Raw genomic sequence first — 19,798 nt, 5'->3', positions numbered from 1 at the left:
GTGAAAACTACAAGTTGTGAACCTCTTCCCTGATAAAGCAGGTGCTGTCAGTGCCGGCTTTGCCTCCTGAGCACTCCACTACTGAGATTAATTAAAGTGACAACAACCAAAAAAAGTAATGAGCAGTGCACTGTGAAGAAGCAGCAGCATAAGAGGGATTAGTGCTTCACAATGGGCTAAAACTAGAAATCAAAGGCTGAACTAAAAAGATGTATTTTTTTTTTTAGTGGCTACAGGTGATGAATGGAGATGAAACAGCAGATTTAAAGTGAAAGAAATATAGGCTAATTCAGAAAGTCTCTAATGATTCTGCAGGCATCAATTTCAGCAAAACTCACTGAAAACCAGAAAAAAAAGAATCATCATCTCTGAATTAATATTCTTGTGATGCAATTTACCATCAAGTCTTGTCAGGTGTGTAACTTCAGAAAAGAAGAAAAATCTATCCTGAAGCAACTCTGGAATAGTCTTAGAACACAGAAATCCTGTCAGGACGTTTTCTAACATCTCAACGTTTGCCTATGACAAAATCTACCTACAGGAAAGCTTCAGTTAACTGCCAGGTATCCTGCAACCTCCAAAAAGAACAATATTCACAAAGTAACCTTTTGCCATTAACAAGAACACATACATTTTCCCAGAAGTTTTGTGATAAAGAAGGAAAAGGGGAAGAGCCAAATTTGGTAATAGAATTGATAGTCTCCCCTGACAGGGAACAGGCACAACATCAGACAGTAAAAGAAAAACAGCCAGGCAAATGCTTCTGTTTCTCAGGGGTGCCAGTATTATGATAAAGAATCCTTTTGTGAGCAGCCCAAGGAATTCCCTTCATACAAACTGTCTGGTAAATTGGGACATATTTTAGGTAGTGCTGTACCCAAGAACAATTTCATAGGGAAACAGATGGACAAAGAGCAGAAGGGGGTCACTCTGCACTGGAACTAAAATGCTGTTATAATCCTGGGCAATGAACCACACAGCAGCAACTGGCCTGGGCTGAATAGGACCAATGTTTTTATCTTGCAGTTCTTAACAATAAATACCCAACTCAGGATGCCAAAATTAAGTTCTAAATAGATGCAAATACTCTCACAGAAGCAGCAGTTAAGAGGTGAGCTTCACTCCTAATATCTTTTTTTGTTTTGTTTTTTTTGGCCAAAATTAGCTCCTAATCCTCAGTAAGTGAGTACTTTTTCCTTTAGACACCTCAGTCTCTGGATGACTTGCATTTGCTTTTCAGGCTCCTCACTTCTTCATGGCACCCATGTTACCATTTTAGCAAAGTAGGGCAATGTGAAGGAAGCCTCTTGTGAGTGTTCCAAAGCATCATAGGAACACAGCTGGGATGCAGATTCCAGCTCTTTTCAGCCTCATTTGCTCCCCATGGTGTTCCCACCACTGATTAACTGCTGAGTAACAACAGTCTGGGTGTTGTAAGCTTCAATCCAGCTCTACTAACTCCTCCCAGAGCACCAAAAGAGAATGCAATCTTAAATCCAGTTCTGGGAGAGACTGGGCTGACACAATGGAGTACCTACACCACATCTCTGAGTGTAATCCAGCAGAGAGCCATTAAATTCCCAGAACGTTGCAAACTGAACATAATATCTCAGAAGCTGTGACAACCATGCAGCTGAACCCATGGTATGAGCCAGTTTGACATGCAGTGCAGCCTCTCTACCTGTGCACTGGGTTTAAAGCTATCTGGGCAAGCAAGAGCATCTTCCTGTTCCAGTCACTTGGCATCACAGAGGCTAATTTTAAATCCTGGGAGATCAGCTTTGCCAGCTCTGCTATTTAAAGCACAAGTTAAATATGTTTGACATTCCATACCCCCAATGACAACAAACCAGAATACTTAGAACTGCAGCACGTCAGGAAGTTATTTATTTATTTAGCTGGCAGGCCTAAGTGCTGCACCTTTTCATTTATATGCAACTGTTTGCCCCATGGGCATCAAGCTGTTAACACGTACAGAAGAGATGAAAATGAGCTTGCATACTGGATGAAATAGAAATTAAAATCAGAGTACTGTCAGTTTTGGATCTGAGATTGTTTCTCAAGGTCTCCTAAAATGCATAATTTCAAATGAGACTCTGTTTGTTACTTCAGCAAAGGCAAAGTGGATAATTATTCAGCAACAGTCATTATGAGTTATAAGAGACTTGTCCCTGAACCTGTGAGTGAAACATTCTGTACTAATGCCATGAGTTGTATACAGAGGGATGGTCCAAATGAATAAAAGGCTTTAAAACATGGGAACCTTCCAATGGAAAGCAAACCAGAGGCTGGTGACTGTTGTGATGCGACTAATGCCTAACGCCGTGTCAACCAAAGCCTTCAATGACATACAGTGAGCTAAACCCCATCTCCTAATGAGCCAAATGTTTTTCTCTGTGGGCTTCTGAGATCCCTGGGGGTGACCCACCTGGTCTCGAGCGGGACATTGCTGTTGAGCACCCAGCTGTCCTGGAGCTGCACGGACTCAGGGGTGGTGGCCATGTCGTTGGGCGCCGGAGCAGGCGCGTGGATCTGGTTCCGGCGATTTGTGAGTGAGTTCCTGTTGAGGGAGTTGGCAGAGGAATGGTGATGGGACAGTGAATGGTTGTGAGGAGGAGGGAGAGGTGGCCTCAGCGTTGACTGGCTGTGATGATTTGAAGGGCCTAAAATAGAAAAGAAAAATAAATCACAAATGTGTGTTGATGATACTGTTCTCCTTGGCATTTTCAAGGGACTGCTGCCTGGAAAAAAAAAGAGCCAAACCCCACAAACAGGAAACTAAGCCTGCATGCTTTTTGGACCTGTAGGCATTAAAATATGGTTAAGTCAGATCAGTGATTATTAGAGATCAGAAATATAACACAGCACTTGGAAGTTGCACAGTTGGGATGTTCATAAAGACTATATTTAGACTTCAAAATAATTCTGTACAGATTCTTCCTGGGGAAAGGCTGTCCTGTGGAGGAGCCAGGACACCACGCTAGATTGACCATTCTGAACATAAATCCAGAGGAACTTTTTGCTCCCTATCAGGGACTTTAAGAAGATGAACCTTAATGGATTAAAACCAGCTTTTGAGAACATGGTATTTAGGCTTCTATAAACCTCAGAGATCTCAATCTGCTTTCACTCACTGTTATTTTATCAATCAGTTTCAAATGAATAGTATTTGTGCCAGCAAAAGAAGATTAAACTCCAAATATGAAAGGAGAGCAACAATGCAATGATGATATCTTTCACATTCTTCCATGTGATCAGGATTTGGCCTACACTTTTTCTATTTAGCAATGCCATAAACACACATCAAGATCTGAAAATTATGCTACTCTTTCAGCCTCTTCATTGAAAAATGACAGATAACGTTTTCATGGATAAAGAGATATATCAACATTTCTCATGTGAGTACTGATATGTTTGCATTGATAACCAGAACAATTTTTCCTGATCAATAAAGCAAGTGGATTAAAATAAAAAACATGAGAAGAAAACAGAATAAGTAGGTGTCATTCTACCATAGTCACTTCTGTAAATCTAAATACAGAATAGTGAATAAGTTTGAGTGGAGTTTCACATGTTGCAAAAATTTTCTTCTAATAAAAATAACAAAAGAAATTGAAGAAAGCAAACACTGTTAAGAACTCTATGCTTTAGTCCTTGTATCAAATCGTAGTTTTCTAGTGAACAACAATCAGAAAAAGCAATATTAGCAAAACGACAATTATAGTGATGCATGTTTGTTTTTAGAAACTGAAGCATATTCTGTACTTAATGACTCCAATAATAAAAGAAACCATCACAAGGGGAATCTATTTGCAGCTAGACTGATCTATTTTTATAGGAAACAATGAAGTATAGAAAAACTGCTGAACTAACTGTAAGTTGTCTCATATTTTTGAAAAATTCAAACAACAAAACCCTTCTATAAAAAAACTACACTCCTCCCACCTTAAATCACCAGAATGTTCAAGGGGGTGCTAATCCCAGTTGAGAACTGGGCCACACAGGCAGGAATTGAAATGAGTGCATCATTTGAATCATAGAATTGTAGGGGTTGGAAGGGACCTTTAGAGATCATCTAGTCCAACCCCCCTGCAGAGGCAGGTTCACCTAGATCAGGTCACACAGGAACATGTCCAGGTGGGTCTTGAAGATCTCCAAGGAAGGAGACTGATCAAAACACATTCCAGAATCAGAGGGAGAATTTAGACTCTCATACTAAAACACTCAAGAGGGAAGCAGTAACCAGTTTCTTTTCTTCCATACATGGAAAAACAGATGCTACTGCAGCTCAAACACTGGTAATCGGAGAGGCAAACTGGCATGACTCCATGAGCTGCAGCAGTGATCCTTGCCTTGCCTGGTCACAAGCACCCTTCCTTCTAGGCTCTTCCTACGTGTGAGATGAAGTGCTGAGGGACATGGTAAGTGATGGGTTTGGCAGTGTTGGGGTGTGGTTGGACTCAGTGAAGTGAAAGGTCTTTTCCAACGGTTACGATTTTGTGATTCTATTCAACACCTACAGCTCTCTCTACACCAGCTTCTCTCCTGGCACTGCTCTGCCAACTGCCTGTCCCAGGGAAAAATAATGAAAACACCTACTTAGTCCAAACAGTAATATAATCAGAACACAGAGCTTTTTGTAGAAAGATTGCTAACTGCCTTAAGTGTTTCTGTGAGTCAAGCAAGCAAAAGCTGATGAAGAAGGGACAGGTAGGTTTACTGAGACTTGCACTAGGCGAGTAGGAGTTGTCCTATGACAATAAGCTTTAAGAAGTGAATTATAGCAAATTCTGCATCCTTCACATGTTGCTTTAAATCTGCACAGAAGTGGCCTGAATGCTTACCCCATGGTAGTGTCAACTGCTTTAAATGCAAAGTCACCTTTCATGAATTTTAGGGCCCCATGAATTTGTGCTGCTCACCATTCTTGCCACAGCTATGTCTTACCTAAGCTACAAAGAGACTTTGAACAAAACCAAATGTTTAAAACCCCCAATTTGGACCTCATAGAATATCAAATGTCTAATCTATACTAGGTCCCATGACATTTCCAAACAGCATGTGGAGTAAGACCCAGCAGGAAGAAAATGTGTTTGGACAATATCCACAGGCATAGAAGCTTAAGTAGAATTATTCTGCTAGTCTGTGTTCTGGCTTTAAATAAAGCATATTTGGATTTCAGTAAGTGGATATTTACAAGTAATAAAATGCAAACATGTGCCCTTGTATTAAAAATTATTTCAGAACATTTCATGTGCTTTGGATGCAGCTTTTTCTTTTGAAGGATAAAGATTGAAGAGACATACTCATGTAAGTTTTGCTCTGAGAGGCACAGAAGTGCCAGGTTAATAAAGACTCTGAATCTTGCAACCACAAAATCATAGGGGCTGTTCTAAAAGTAAGCCAACTGCACATCAGTAAGAATGAAGATAATTTCTGTAAGATTAAGGAAGCAAGAACTGAAGTCAAGTTAACACAAATTAATTTAATCTGCCTCAAGACTCAGTTCCCACACAGTAAATAAAATGTACTGTGTAAAATAAGCTGTGCAGAAGTAGCTGAACATACACTGCAGCTGTGACACCTCAGAAATCTGGCATAAGATGAACATAGCATTTAACATCCAATAATAAAACAATTCCAGTGATAGGACTAGGGCTAATGGACAAAAGCTGGAACACAAAAAGTTCCACTTCAACTGAGGCAAAAGCTTCTTTACTGTAAGGGTGAGGGAACCCTGGCCCCGGCTGCCCAGGGAGGGTGTGGAGGCTCCTTCTCTGGAAGTTTTCAAAACCCACCTGGATGTGTTCCTGTGTGACCTGATCTAGATGGACCTGCTTGAGCAGGGAGATTGGACTAGATTATCTTTAGAGGTCCCTTCCAACCCCTACCATTCTATGTTTCTGCAGTTAATATTAAAACATATAAAAGTTTAAATATACAAAAAGTACTGACTAGGGAGCAGGCACACACACCCGTGTATAGATGAGAGAGAGAAGAGAGTAATATGCTGCTGCTTTGTGAACTTGTTTACATGAATCAAAAGCAGAAGCTGAACACTACTGAGCTTGCCAGAGGTATAAAAATTGGATTCATGTCTAAATGTCTGAGCAACTTTTACGAGCATCTTTGCCTAAGTTAAAATTTCAACAGCAGTACCTGCAAGTCAGCCAAGCTCTGAAGTTCAGAAAAGTAAATCACTTGTCCTATAACAAAAGATCAGCAGCTTAAAGGACTGGCACAACATATCTAGTGACATGACATGCTCTGTGGCCTCTTGCAAATTGCTTTATTATTTGGAAGCTTAAATGGTAAGTGTTCTGATGCAGTACATCTGGCTTCTTACATGAGGAGAGATTTTACTTTTGATGTAGCAGTTGTCAGTACGGGTTTGGGGAAAAACACTGGGGAAATGGTGGCTTTTCTCTAATACTACACAAATTAGGGATTTTACCAGAATACACATTTAGGATTTAAGGGGAATTTTTTTAAAATGAGAATCAGATAACTGGAAATCTGAAATACTGGTACCCTCCATATTTTGGCCTATTTTGTTTTTTAAGGTCTGATTTAAATTCACAAATAGACAAACATATCCAATTTTAATGAATTTTTGTACACACTGATTGTGCTGAGCACTTCTGAAAAATCAGGGCCTGATGACCATACAATCAACAGGCGATTCTTCAAGAGATGTTACTGCAGTTGAGAATACCAGCAATGCTCTTTTCAAATTAGAAGCTGAGCGAAGATAAATTGTGTTCTAATTAAGTAACCTGAGAATACAAAGTCTGATCTACATATATTTGAACTAATCATAAGCTATCCATTTGCCTTCTTTGGGTTTAATCAGAACCAAAAAGGAAAAGAATAATGTTTTGCTCTGTTCATTCTTCTACCAGTGAAGCAATTAGACAAATGAGGCTACTACAGAGGTAAAATTCAGCTAAAATATGATGCGCAACAGCTCTTGTCACCTTAAAAACAAACAGAACCTCACTAAAACCCTGACCAAAGTCTTGTCACTATTGTCTTCCTTTGATTTGTACACACGAGAGAGTAAAGAATGTGCAGTCCTATGGCTGTGGAGCTGCTGCTGATCCTTCAGGAGCTTGTGCCACTGCATCCCAACAGACTTACTCTGTCAGGAGTCTGGCAGCCTCTGGGATCAGGGGAAAGCTAGTGGATAGCACAGCATTACAGGTATGGCAGCAATAGCTGCATGCCCCTGAGTACACTCTTTCTAACACCACTTCTCAGCCATTTTGGCAGTTCAGGTGTTGTCTAAAATATGAAATGAAACTTCAGATCTGCTTTAATAGGGTCAAATTATTTTTCATTGTTCTCCCAAGGCTTTGGTATACTCACTTAACACATGCACTAAATCCAAACAAGACAATGATTAACAACACAATAATCTCCCATCTCAGAGATGAAACTCAAAGCAGAGCCACAGCATCCCCAACCTAAGCAAAGCAATTCTTTCCCTGCATCTCAGTTCTTTGTCAACACCTCCTCAAAAAATTAATGTAGACTGTATCTTAGCTTCACTGAATTATCCTCTGTACCATGTTTAAAGGCTAGAAACATACAAACACCTCCTCATCAATCCTGTTCACAAAAAGAACTAAAAGAAAACCCCCCAAATTTACATTATTTTTCTGAAATGAGCAATGATGAGGCTGTTTCCTCATACTGCTAAACAATACAAATACTGAACACAAAAAGATAATGAGGCTTACGCGTTGAAAGAGATTAATAAGTAAACCCACAGAAAATTCAAGTTCAGCAGCATTAGAAACCCAGTCTTTAGTATCCTTAGTTCTTTAATCAAGTAACTCTGCTGCACTGTTTTCTCAAGGATACCACATCATCTGCTATCACAATGAGTAACAGGTTTTTCACAGAACCACGGGGCCACCTTCCAAGCTAAATTCGTCTTCAAAGGCAGATAACATTACTCAGAGTCAGAAAGAAAAGAAAGCAGTGAAACGCCCAGGAATATAATACAGTTGCACAAGGAGCTGCTGTCCTCATGGCCCGCTTTCACCCTGGGATTTCAGCCTTCACTGGAGCTTGGCATGGTGGGACCAGGCTCCCAGCAGGATAGACTCTGTGCTAGGTCTGCTTCAGTTCTTCTGTTCTTTTAATTCTCTACATTATTTTGTGAAAGGCCGTAGCTAAATGAAATCCAAATGTTCTGAAAATGTTTTCAACATATGCTGTAAAGAAGCAAGTTATCTCCCTCATAACCACGGATATCATTAATTCTCTCGTGTTGCTGTAAACCCCAAACATTCGCCAGGTGTTCCTTCTTTTGTCGTCGTGTTTTTACAGTGTTTGAGGCAACAATAGGTTGAATGACTGGCTGTCATCCCAGACTGTACATTTCAAACTGAAAATTCAGTAAACGTGTGGTTTAAAATTGTAAGTCACTTATCAGCCTCTGCCAGTGCACTGCAGCCATCTCCTCAGCACAATATTAGAGTAGAAAATTACATGTTGCTGTGGCAGAAAAGAAGAAACAACAGAAAAAAACAAACAAAAAATACCCCATTGCTTACTCACAATATCCAGATAAACACAGAAAAGGGGAAAGGTGGTTTAATGGATAAAGTCTAGGACTTTGACATAGTTTCTATATCCTGCTCTGACTGAGCCAACCCTTGAGCAATTGCGGACGGATCACGTTATCTATAAGCGTCTTTATCCGTATTCTTCGCAGGAGTGTTGAAGGTAAATTACCTTACCACTTACATGGCAATCAGATACTACTGCAGTGGGAACCAGTCAAAGGCTTTGTGTCTGTGATTCCCAGCCTGCAGGGCAGCGGTTCATCGTGTGGGAGGCAGAAGCAGCAGCAACCAGATTAACTCTGCCAGACCTGAACTGTTGTTGTGCACACAGAGCGCGACTGCTACTCCATCACTCTCCTGAAATCCAAGCTGCTGAGATGCTCTGTGCAGACACCCAAATGCATCTAAATACAATCAGCCTGCTTGGAACAGGAATACTGCCTTTCTAGAGCCAAAGAAATGGCAGATTTGTTCTTTGTGCTGGATGAGTTGATTGTGCAAAAGTGGTGTGCACACTCGTGTGAGGAAAGGCAAAGAAGTAGGACCTTTCACCAAGAGTCTAACATGAGAGATATCAGCCAAACAAGCAATTTTCTCACAGTAAGATCACCTACAAAAAGGTTAAAAACCAAAGCCTTACAAAATAATATTATCTGAGATAGCATGAACTAATTATAGGTGCTGAAACACATCAGTTAAATATTCATGAAGTGCACTAGCTGCATAAAACAATTGGTAGTCAATAACAAAACACATTACTTTAATGCTTTATGTGGACTCCAAGTCCTGAGGTACTTTTATGTATGTCTATATATGTGTGTGCATGTATATATATATATAAAATCAGTCATACTATTTCTGTTTTTACATGTCATAAAATTAAGTCATAAAGAGGTTAAAGAGAAGAGTCTTCTTTTCAATTGAAAAACAATCCATGCCTTTTATATCTTTTCCAAATATCCTTTTAATTCAGTTTTGCAGTAATGAAAGACATAAACATATTTCGGAGAGACTAAGGGTGTATTTGTCTTCTTCAGCTTACATACATGACTTTTGTCTGAAGAAAGTATTGATGTAAGAACTAAAAAGAAAAGCATACACATACATATTTCTAAGCAATAAAGTTCATTAGCATTGTCATCATTATCATGGAACATTTTAGTGCAGAATGTTAAACATGGCTTTATTGTTTCGGTTCTGCAGAACGGGAAAGGGTTGAACCATATCTAGAGACATATCATCTCCAAAGCTGACACAATACGATACACCCAGAATCACACCAAAAAGAAAAGGAAAACAGACATTTTTCTCAAAAGCATACATAAAGTTCTGAACAGAAATATTTAGGCCAGCAGTGAAAGCCTGGCGGCACTTCCCTGATCAGAGGGATCAGCTCAAAAAAATGCTGTTTCCCTCGATGGTCCAAGGGAAAGCTTCAATGTTTTCATAGTGACATGAGAATAATTGTACAGTTATTTCCAATTCATTGTGAGTCTGGAGTCAGCTGCAATAGAAAGTCGTTCCCAAAGCTATTACAGATTATAGCAATGCTTTTGATTTTACACAACTCAACCAGCTAGCACACAACGCTGTTTTCCAAGAGGGCAAAAGAAATGCTAGTCACAGGTGTTTTCATGTAATACATTCTTGATTATTTCAGAAACATCACACAACATATTGCACATTGTCCAAAATATTTTGACTTGGTTTGGGAATTTTTGTGAAATATTTTTGTTAAATTAAACACAAAACTTTTATGCAAGAATGAGCTCTCAAAAGAAATTACTAGAATTAACTGTGTCAGAAAGCAGATCTAATAGGAGACTGAAATCTCAGCAATGACTAGGTGAGTTTTTTAAATAAATCAGCCTTCCAGGCACTGCAGATCCTTTAAGAAGCAAAAGTCTATCAGTAGAATAATGATTTTGAATCCTTCTGTTGTTCTAAGAGTCTGTAATGTCAAGCTTCACCACTGAGAAGTTTGGCCATTGAACTATTAATGAAACTAAATGTATTGAATATGGCTTTCAGCATCAAGTAATTTCTGTTTCTCTGGCAGCACTATCATCACTTCACAGCAGCACTAACTTCTGTCAGCAGCTGAATATTTTTCTTATTCCATCTTATACCACTGCCTTGGGATGATTCACCATAATACATACTGCACACTAAAGTAGATTTCTTTTTTTTCAGTTCAATAGCAGTACCAAGCAAAATGTACTTTTTTAAAGAAAAAAATAAAGTTCTATCTTACTACAATGCTCTTCCACGGATTTTGACTGTTAAGGCGTTTTTTTTTTTCAGCAGGGGTTACCATATTACCCCTTCAGCCCAAAGAAAGCATGAAAATATTAATTAAATACAGTTTCTCCTTTAGGCTGAACCACCTAATAATCAAGTGGTGGAAATAAAAACTGATCTATGAGAATCATTAACACAAAGATTTAGTGACCTATACCAGTAAATACCAGGTTCCTTGATGAGCTTTCTGGGACATTTCAATTTCACAGCTCCTGGGAAGCCAGTTATTTACTACCTGGACCATCTGTTTCCTGACATGTAGAACAGGTAAAAATAATTTATTATATTGAAAGACTATATGGAAAAAGTAAGAGGAATGTTGCATAATGCTGTAGTAAAGAAAAGCAAATATAATGCACTGTGTATGCTGCATTGAATCAGACTTTTCAGCAGGTCATTCCTCTTCTTAAAAGCAGCCAAGATACAAATAAGTACAAGAAAGAAACAAGTATTTGTCCGCCTCCAGGACATCACAAGCTGCAATACTACATGACTAGCATTTCTTCCACAAGCAGTGGCATTTGGTTTGAGTTCTTTATTGGTCAGTATCAGACCAAAAAGAAAGTCACAAACTGTTCAAACCAGAAGTCCTGCCTGGCTTTTCCAGATACCTGAGAGGTAACCTTCAGCTACCACAAACAACAGGTTCTGTAACTCAGAAGATTAAACCAGGGGTTAATGAGTAAAAATACAGGGTATCATAAGGTGGTGTAAGAAAGACCTCACACAGTTATATCACTTGGCAGCAAACAAACCAACATTAAGCCAATAGCTCTTACAGAAGTTTTTAATTAGAGCTTTTAATGTGCGAAGGAAAAAAAGCCCCAAACTGAAACCCAACTGTACTCCCCCAGTCACACACAACAAAATGGAAGAATCAGTATAGGAGAATTTCAGCTATGAAAATGATTCGCTTTGGTCACTGGATGCTGAAGTTGGGACAGAAATTCTCAAAACATGATGTCTGATGTGGCTGGCTTTCAGGGCTTGATCCCCGTCCACCTCACCCACAGCCTCAGTGCTGTATGGTACCTGGAAGAACCACCTCACGGCACCAGCCCCGTGCTGCCTTCCCTCCAGCATCCAAGGTGAAAGTGCTGCTTTGGGTACAGCTCCATGAGAACAAAATGGCTTTCAGACTGCAGCATGCCTTTGGTCAGCTTGGAGACCAGGAAAATTAATTGCCTAACATCATTGTGATGAGGCACTCCCTAAATTTATGCTGTCCAGCAATCCTCTCCACAGTATCACATCAAATACTTAATGACTGCTGCATTTACCATGAACTAATTTACTGCAAGCTAGGAAAGCACTCTGTAGCAAAGAAGAAATCAAGCAGCCCACTTAATACTTTGACCAGCTGGAGAAGACCAGGTGTTGCCTTATCTAAAGAGCGTTGCTGACGTCTTGCAGAAGTTTAATCCTCAAGACACTGAATCTCAGTGCAACTCTATTATGTAAGCTTGAAGAGGCTCTCAGAACAAGGCTATGAGTCTTTCCCTTTTAAAAAACCAAAATTTTTTTATAAAATACACCTGTCTAATCACTTACAATCAGTGAAAAAGAAAACACTGTCACTACTTATCCCCTGAGACCATGTTACTCACTTATCTGACATCCTCTGCCCAGCTTATCCAGCCTGCCTCTGATACCATAATTACAAAGCAACTATAAGCCTTGGGCTGCCACTTTAAATATGCACTGTTCTTACTCCTTCAGCACCAAGAAGGCAATCAAATTTACAACCTGAAGAGACTGTGTAATCACACTAGCAGACACCAAACACTGAAGTGCTCCCACATTACCAGAACAAACAGAACAGAGGGAACTGTAATGCCTTTCTGCAATGCTTCTTGTTCCCAGTGTCAAGGAGAGAGCAAATAGCACAGTCCTACCCATTATCCATATGGCATACTTTTTTGAAAACACAGCTTCACCCCAGGTACTCAGATCAACATCACCTTCACTTGTTGTTCTTTGTCTCAAGGCCATGATTTTATTTTTCTAAGAAGACCAGCAATGCAAAGGGACTCATGTAAAAAGCCATTAGAAATATGGTAATAATTGAGTGATAAGAGCACAGATTCCATTTTCTATTTAAGGGATAAAAGTAGCTACGATAATTGAATTATATATTGTTTATCCCTTCAGAATGTGTAAGATCACCACAAAACTAAGTGGAGTTTAGTACTGTGAAAAGAAAGAGAAAACAGCTCTCGGGTCTAATGCTGTATTCAAAATAACAGTAGTGGCAATGTTAAAGAAGAATTTAAAAATGAGAAAAGAGAATGACCCCAATATTTTACTCAATTAAAGTAATAGGATACTAAAGAGTAGTTAAATACCATGATTGCAGTTTGGCTAAAACCTCTGGATAAACTTCTATCTTGCGAAAAAACGCTAACAGCTTCTTCTAATTAGGAGAAGTAATAAAAACCTAGATGAGAAATCTCTGCTTTAAAACGTGCACAGATTGCTGGAATCCCTTTGGACAGAAAAGGTTCATGGCAGTTAAAGCCATGACAAAACCGATGAACTTCAGAGAAACCACAGATCAAGGAGAAAAACTTTGTGACACTGAAGCTGACTTATGAAATCATGGTGCAGAAGAGAAGGTGGTAAGGAGGATTCTGAAGTCAGTCAAACGAATCTGCTTCTTTGAGACATGGGGACAAGGAATCAGTAGAAATGAAGGGAAAAAGACACTAAATAAATATGTCCTATGAGCTCCTAAAGTCGTATAATGGTAGTCTTCTACATAAACAGGAAGCTTCTTGAAGATTGTGTGTTTTATATGTATAGGTTCCACACAAGTCAGCAAGTAATTTGTTGCAAGGCATACAGATCAGTAGATGAGATCAGAAGGTCTCAAAATCCACCTTCTATGGTATATACTGCTTGGATAGTGTAGGGTAGTAAGCTTAGACTACATCTGGATCAAGAGTCCCCACCATCCACATGCTTTGAAGTAATCTCACGGACCAGTCATTGTTTCCACTGTTCCTGTCACCACTAGAAGAGGGAGCCCATTTGCATCAACTTGGCAAGATACTGATGATTTAGTAAGTAGTTGCAATTTTGTATTTGAAAAAGCCATTAAGATGGGTTTGTTTTGATATTACAACTATAATACAGAATGACAGTGCACAATCTTCCTTTTTCTAAAAACAAATATGTAAGAAAAATTCTGTGTTAAGTCTTCATTGATATCTATAGAGACATGCTCAACAAGTCAAGGCTTTTCATCTCTATCATTTCATGTGAAAGTGCTTTAGCGGTGGTCGTAGCAGTGCTGGGTTAGTGGTTGATGTCGACGGTCTTTTCCAACCTAAATGATTCTATGAATATATTATTACCAGTAAATTACAGCAATCTGTAGTTTGAAGTAGTGGGATACTTATTAGGTGACCCTACTTAACATGGAATGAACCAAAACCAAACTACTTTAAAAAATGAACTGTATACAGCTAAATTGTTTCTGTTAGGTAGCTGTGACTCTCCATGCCAGCATTTATCTTGTAAAAGAAAAAAATATAATAATCAAGGTATCTGTTCATTTCTGGTCATTTTCTTGCTGCTGGTATTTGTGAAAGATTTTCATTTACACTCATTTATCAACTCAGACAACCTCACTAATGGGGAAATTTATTCTGAGAACAAAAAATCAAGCTGCACCTTCAGAAGGGTATCGTGGGTGGGTACACGCATATGGCACCTGGATCAGGAGCAAGTATGATCTTTTACCAAACACAACTCTGAAAAGTTATGGTTATCTTTGACACAGTCACAAAGGCATATGGATATCCAGATAAAAAAGATTTTAGTTTAAAGGAGTCTTTCTGAAAGAAAGATGGAAATCAGGGAAAAGCAAAAGAGATGTTAAACTAAACAGCAAAATATGATACTGAAAATTATCATAACACTCAATAAGCTTTTACTCTGGTAATGTAGACTATAGAAACTATAACTGTCAAAACTGCTTGTGGTCAATGTTGCAGGCATTGAATTAATCAATACCACCAATCCCAACATAATAATAATGATAATACTTAGTGTTGTCTAAAATATTAGCCATGTGTTCTTTATAAGGTGCTTCGTAAATGAAGCCTCAGAAGGTAAGGATGTTATCAGAAATTTAGAGGCACATAAATCGTAACACAGAAAGCAATAAATTAATATTGAACTGTGTGACTGAACCCTAGATCCTTGATTTCACCTTGGTCTTTTTCTTCTTACCACAGGCTCTCCTCATCTGGCGCATATGTTTCTCTGGTCATAAATTAAAACAGAGGAAAACTAATTCCAGTGGGTGCTAACAGAAAGTAATCCATGTTTAAGTTAAACTATTATTTCAAACAGGTTGGGGTCTCTTTTTCATCTAAAATACTTGAATAATGTATTTGAGTAAGCAGGAACAAATGAGGCAACTTCTACATTGGATAAAGACAGTACTTTTTTTTGCCTGATCTCTTAGCTGTTAAAAAACAGCCATGGAAAATCCCAAACAACAACCCTCACAGCTCATGATAAGTATTCCAAATGATACATAACACAATCCCTACCCACTGGAGAGCATTACATTTTTAAGTCAATGTCTAACTAATACATTTAACAGAAATGTAAGAGGAAAAGCTACCCTCTACAGGGCATGTCAGTCAATCATCATTACAGCCTAAAGACTGCTCCACATGTACTTTCTGCATCACAAAAAAGTATCCTGGAATAAAACCCAAATTACACATCTGTGTAGGATGCTGATAGACATCTTGATATGGTTTCACTATTTCAATTTACTTGCATATTGTTTGATACAAGCTCAGGGAAACAGGGCAAGCTGTGCCATGAATGGAGGGGAAACAAACTAACTCACTCTTGTTGTATATTGCCTTTTTTATTAACTGAGGCTCCACAAAACTCTAAATTTATGAAATACTCAAGAAGAAATTATTAAATTATTCATCAGTGATAAGACAATTAAGAAGGAAACTAAGGAGCAAGTGGAAGCTTGGTCCTGAGGGAGAACAGCTGGTCCTCTCATTAAAAGTACATTTTGGCAGCAAAATACCCTCTGAACAGAGGGAACCTGCTGCTAAAGCAGCCTCAGAGTCAAATTTAGGAGCAAGTGACAAAGACATACTCATGTGATGAGTAAGGTGGGTATACTCTGGGTATCACAGTGTGGCTGGTGCAAGCTGCATACCCCCTGCTTTTGTAAAAAAAGGTGCCATGAATTTATTGCACTTTAGAGCCATAACATTAGATGGTAGTTGCCTCTGCCAGCGGGAAACTTTGTGCTGCTTTGCCAAACTACAACAAAATTAGCTTCAAATTCAAGGAAAGAAGTTATCTGTACTGAATAAGCCATTAGCTAAGCATGGAATCTGGTAGTGAGGATGCTGTCTGAGCCACTGAAATCACCCAGAGAGAGACCCAGCTTCAGATTCCTTGCTGATTAAACAGAAAAGCATGCTGCAGACCCCTAAGGGCCATTGGATTACTAAACACAGGAAGGTTTCCCAAGCAGAGATTTTCTCAGCAGCAGGTTGTGTGGATGTGCTGAAAATAAGCATTGTCCCACTGTAGAGTGGACAACCACCCATGGTCAGGAAGGGTTTTCCACCTTTGCAGTTGCCATAATGTAGGTGCTACTAGAAAGACAAGAGGAACTGTGCAATGGTGGAAAAGAGGAGGAAAAGGAACAAGAAAGGGAAGAGAAAGGCAGCACTATGGTGCAATGTCTTTTATGGAGTGAAACAGCATATGCAAATACAGCACCACCCTGCTCTAACAGACCTGCTCACAGTATCAGGGCTCTGAGTGTGTCTGAAAAACTCAGCATTAAATACCATTTCTCCACTGCTTCTCAACTCTCTCTTTCTCCTACCTACTATCTTTAGTTTGTGGGGTTTTTTGTACTTTCCTTTTGTAGTTTTTACTTTTTTTCCTGCTCTGCCATCTCTGTAATACTTCAAGAGATTTATACCCAGGCTCATCTCTTACAATCTATCCTCCAAGATAATCCATCTTATACTCCCAGGAAAGAAAAAAACCCACCCAAAGCCAACAACAAACCATCTCTCATACACAGCTCACAAAGAACTTAATAGAATTCCATTGCTGAAATACATAGTTAGTGATAAGCATGGTTTGTGTTCTTTAAAGACATAAACTTCTTTTTGTAGCATCTGTTGAAATATGAAATTTTCACTCACTGGCACACCTTGTTCTATACATTTGAGAAACTTTTTCAAGTAACCTAAAAGGTCTATAATTTCCTGATAACACAGAAATGCAAAATCAGACAGTTCATTACAATTTCATACAATCTTACTTCCTAGTTAGATGAAAAACTGCTACAAATTTTCCTTCCTTAAATTCCCCCTTCATCTTTCGCATATTTGCCCATGTGGATGGAGTATTTTTACAGCTGAAAGCAGAAAGATGAGGTTTTTTTCCTTATCAACTAATTCTGCTTAAAACTTTTACTCCTGCTTAAGACTCAAACAGCTTACATAACTGGTAGGAATTCTGACATCCCTGCATAGCACCATATCAATCTCAGCCTGTTTCAAAACCTGATCTATGATATAAAACACAATTCCCACTCCAATCTTTCTGTAACTATTTGCTTACTTGTGTCAGCTGGCAAAATAATCATTTTAGCCTTTCCTACTGCTCCAGATACATCCTACCACAGTGGGTTTTGCATAAAAAGAAATGGCACGCTACTATCTTTGTGAAATTTTTAGGGCCTTAGTTATAAATACTTCAGATGATGCTCTAGACAGAAACTCCAGCGACGCAGACTTCAGTTCTTCAGATGAACAGCGGGTAGACTTACAGATGCAGTTTGAAGCAGCTCTATACTAATTTACCCTAGACAATTAACGAAAAGGAAGCATAGACAAAGCAGAATTTCTAAAGTGATCACATTAACAATTTATTTGGTACATACAGTTATGTGAGAATACACACGTGTTGGGTGTTTGGGAAGGCATAGGATAACACCTTGATGTACAAAAATGATCCCTGATACAGAAAAGGAACAAAAGCTGAGGAGGTGCAGCAAATAACTCTTGCCATCACTGAGCTGGGCTCCCAGCAGAGCTGCTGTGCTGAGAACAGGATCTGGCCTGCCAGGGCCAGGCCAGAGCATAGCCCCTGCTATGGGATAAGCCCAGGCCCCCATGGCCCACAGGCAGCAGGGAGGAAGAGGAGGTAGCAGGAATACTGCTGGGAAGAGAGGAATGAGGAAGAGGCTATCAAGACGATTAGGAGATCTGGAGCATCTGTCTTATGAGGAAAGGCTGCGAGACTTGGGGCTGTTTAATCTGAAGAAGACTGAGAGGGGATCTAACCCTTTTAAGTAATTAAAGGGCAGGTGTCAGGAGGATGGGGACAGTCTTTTCTCTGTAGCACCTACTGACAAACGGTAATGGGAACAAGCTGGATCAAAGGAAGCTCCACTTGAATATGAGGAGAAACTTTTTTCCTGTGAGGGAGCCCTGGCCCAGGCTGCCCAGGGAGGGTGTGGAGGCTCCTTCTCTGGAGGTTTTCAAAACCTATCTAGACACATGCCTGTGCAACCTGATCAAGGCAAGCCTGCTTTAGCAGGAGATTGGACTGTATGATCTCTAAAGTCCCCTTCCAGCTCCTACCTTTATGTGATTCTTTGAGAAAGACAATGAAGGAGTCTCCTCACTGAGATGCCGACAGCTGCACCTTTTTCAGGTGAATGAGGTGCAGGAGACAGGGAACCACGAGAGCAGAGAGGGCAAGTTGAAAGAGGAGAAAAGGGAAAAGGTATAGAGCTCCTCCAAGACAATTTGCATTTTCCTTCAGGCAAGATTCAGGGTAAATGAAAAGATGGAAATAACCACGAGAGCTGTCAGGGATGGGATAAGGGAATTGTGTTGGCAGGAGGAATGCAGTATTGAACAGCATATACTATATTACCCACTTCAGGTATATCTACACATTATGTAGACATATCTATACCTACAACTAATTAAAAAGGTACACTTAAAAAAAAGAAAATCAGTGCTAGAAATGTGCAGCAGTTTGTGTAATGCACCTTTCCCCTTAGCCTTAGTAATATTACCTTGGTTCCAAATTCAGAGATGTTACTGAGAAGTCCCATGAGACATGCTTCTTAAAGCTAAGTACTATTTCAGAAAGGTTTACAAGTAGGGAGCCAAGAGCAATACACTTGTTGAACAGTAAATAAAATAGATACTTTAAAGGACATATAATTATTCTCTCAACATTGTAGCTTTTGCAAAACTAAAGTTTTTTTCTTTCTCAAAAAGTAGCAGTTTTTGTGAAAAATGCTTCTGTTAAGGTAGAAAACCAAATCAATGATCTTAAGCTGCGTTGAAGAAATTATTTTAACCCTGCCACCCAGACATACTGTTTGAAGGGTCAACTACATCCAGAGCAAAGACTGATAAAGGAATTATTTTAACCCTGACATTTCAAGATACCATCTTGAGAGCCAAGTCTATTCAAAGCAATCAGTGACAAGACAAAATTGATACTTATATATATTTTATACTCTTAAAAAAATAGATTACTACTTCCTAAGCAAACATAAACAGATCTGCCTCTTTTTTATGCATTAACAATTAATATGAATCCTGCTTATAGACATCTGTAATGCTTTGGGCTGTATTTATGGTGTGATAACTGTGTCATTTTGAGACACTGCGCACCAAGATGACAGAAAGACATAGCTGAACTATTCACTCATGCTTCTATCTAAGGGACAACACTGTTATCTTGTTACAAAATACTGCCCCAAGCAATGAAAAGTTTCATAAATCTTTTTCTACCAGTGTTGTCAGCTTCTATTTTTGCCTGTGGCTGAATGTGATTATAATCTGTTTTCACCGTAGAAGAAAACAAAGTGATCTAGAATATAA

General features: G+C 39.1%; 1 protein-coding gene across 3 annotated transcripts in view; it reads right to left on the bottom strand.

Moving 5' to 3' along the window:
* The window catches only part of TENM2 (teneurin transmembrane protein 2), a 517,058-nt gene that overhangs the window by 169,149 nt on the left and 328,111 nt on the right, over window positions 1–19,798 (bottom strand). For all 3 annotated transcript variants that reach the window (XM_062002971.1, XM_062002972.1, XM_062002973.1), the window contains one exon: window positions 2,429–2,663. In XM_062002971.1, the coding sequence (XP_061858955.1) occupies window positions 2,429–2,663 (235 nt within the window). The remainder of the gene's footprint in view (window positions 1–2,428; window positions 2,664–19,798) is intronic.

The sequence above is a fragment of the Colius striatus genome, chromosome 9, assembly GCF_028858725.1.
Source record: "Colius striatus isolate bColStr4 chromosome 9, bColStr4.1.hap1, whole genome shotgun sequence".
Classification (NCBI taxonomy): domain Eukaryota; kingdom Metazoa; phylum Chordata; class Aves; order Coliiformes; family Coliidae; genus Colius; species Colius striatus.
Note: the sequence above shows the minus strand (reverse complement) of the source record. Positions and strands in the feature narration are given on the sequence as shown.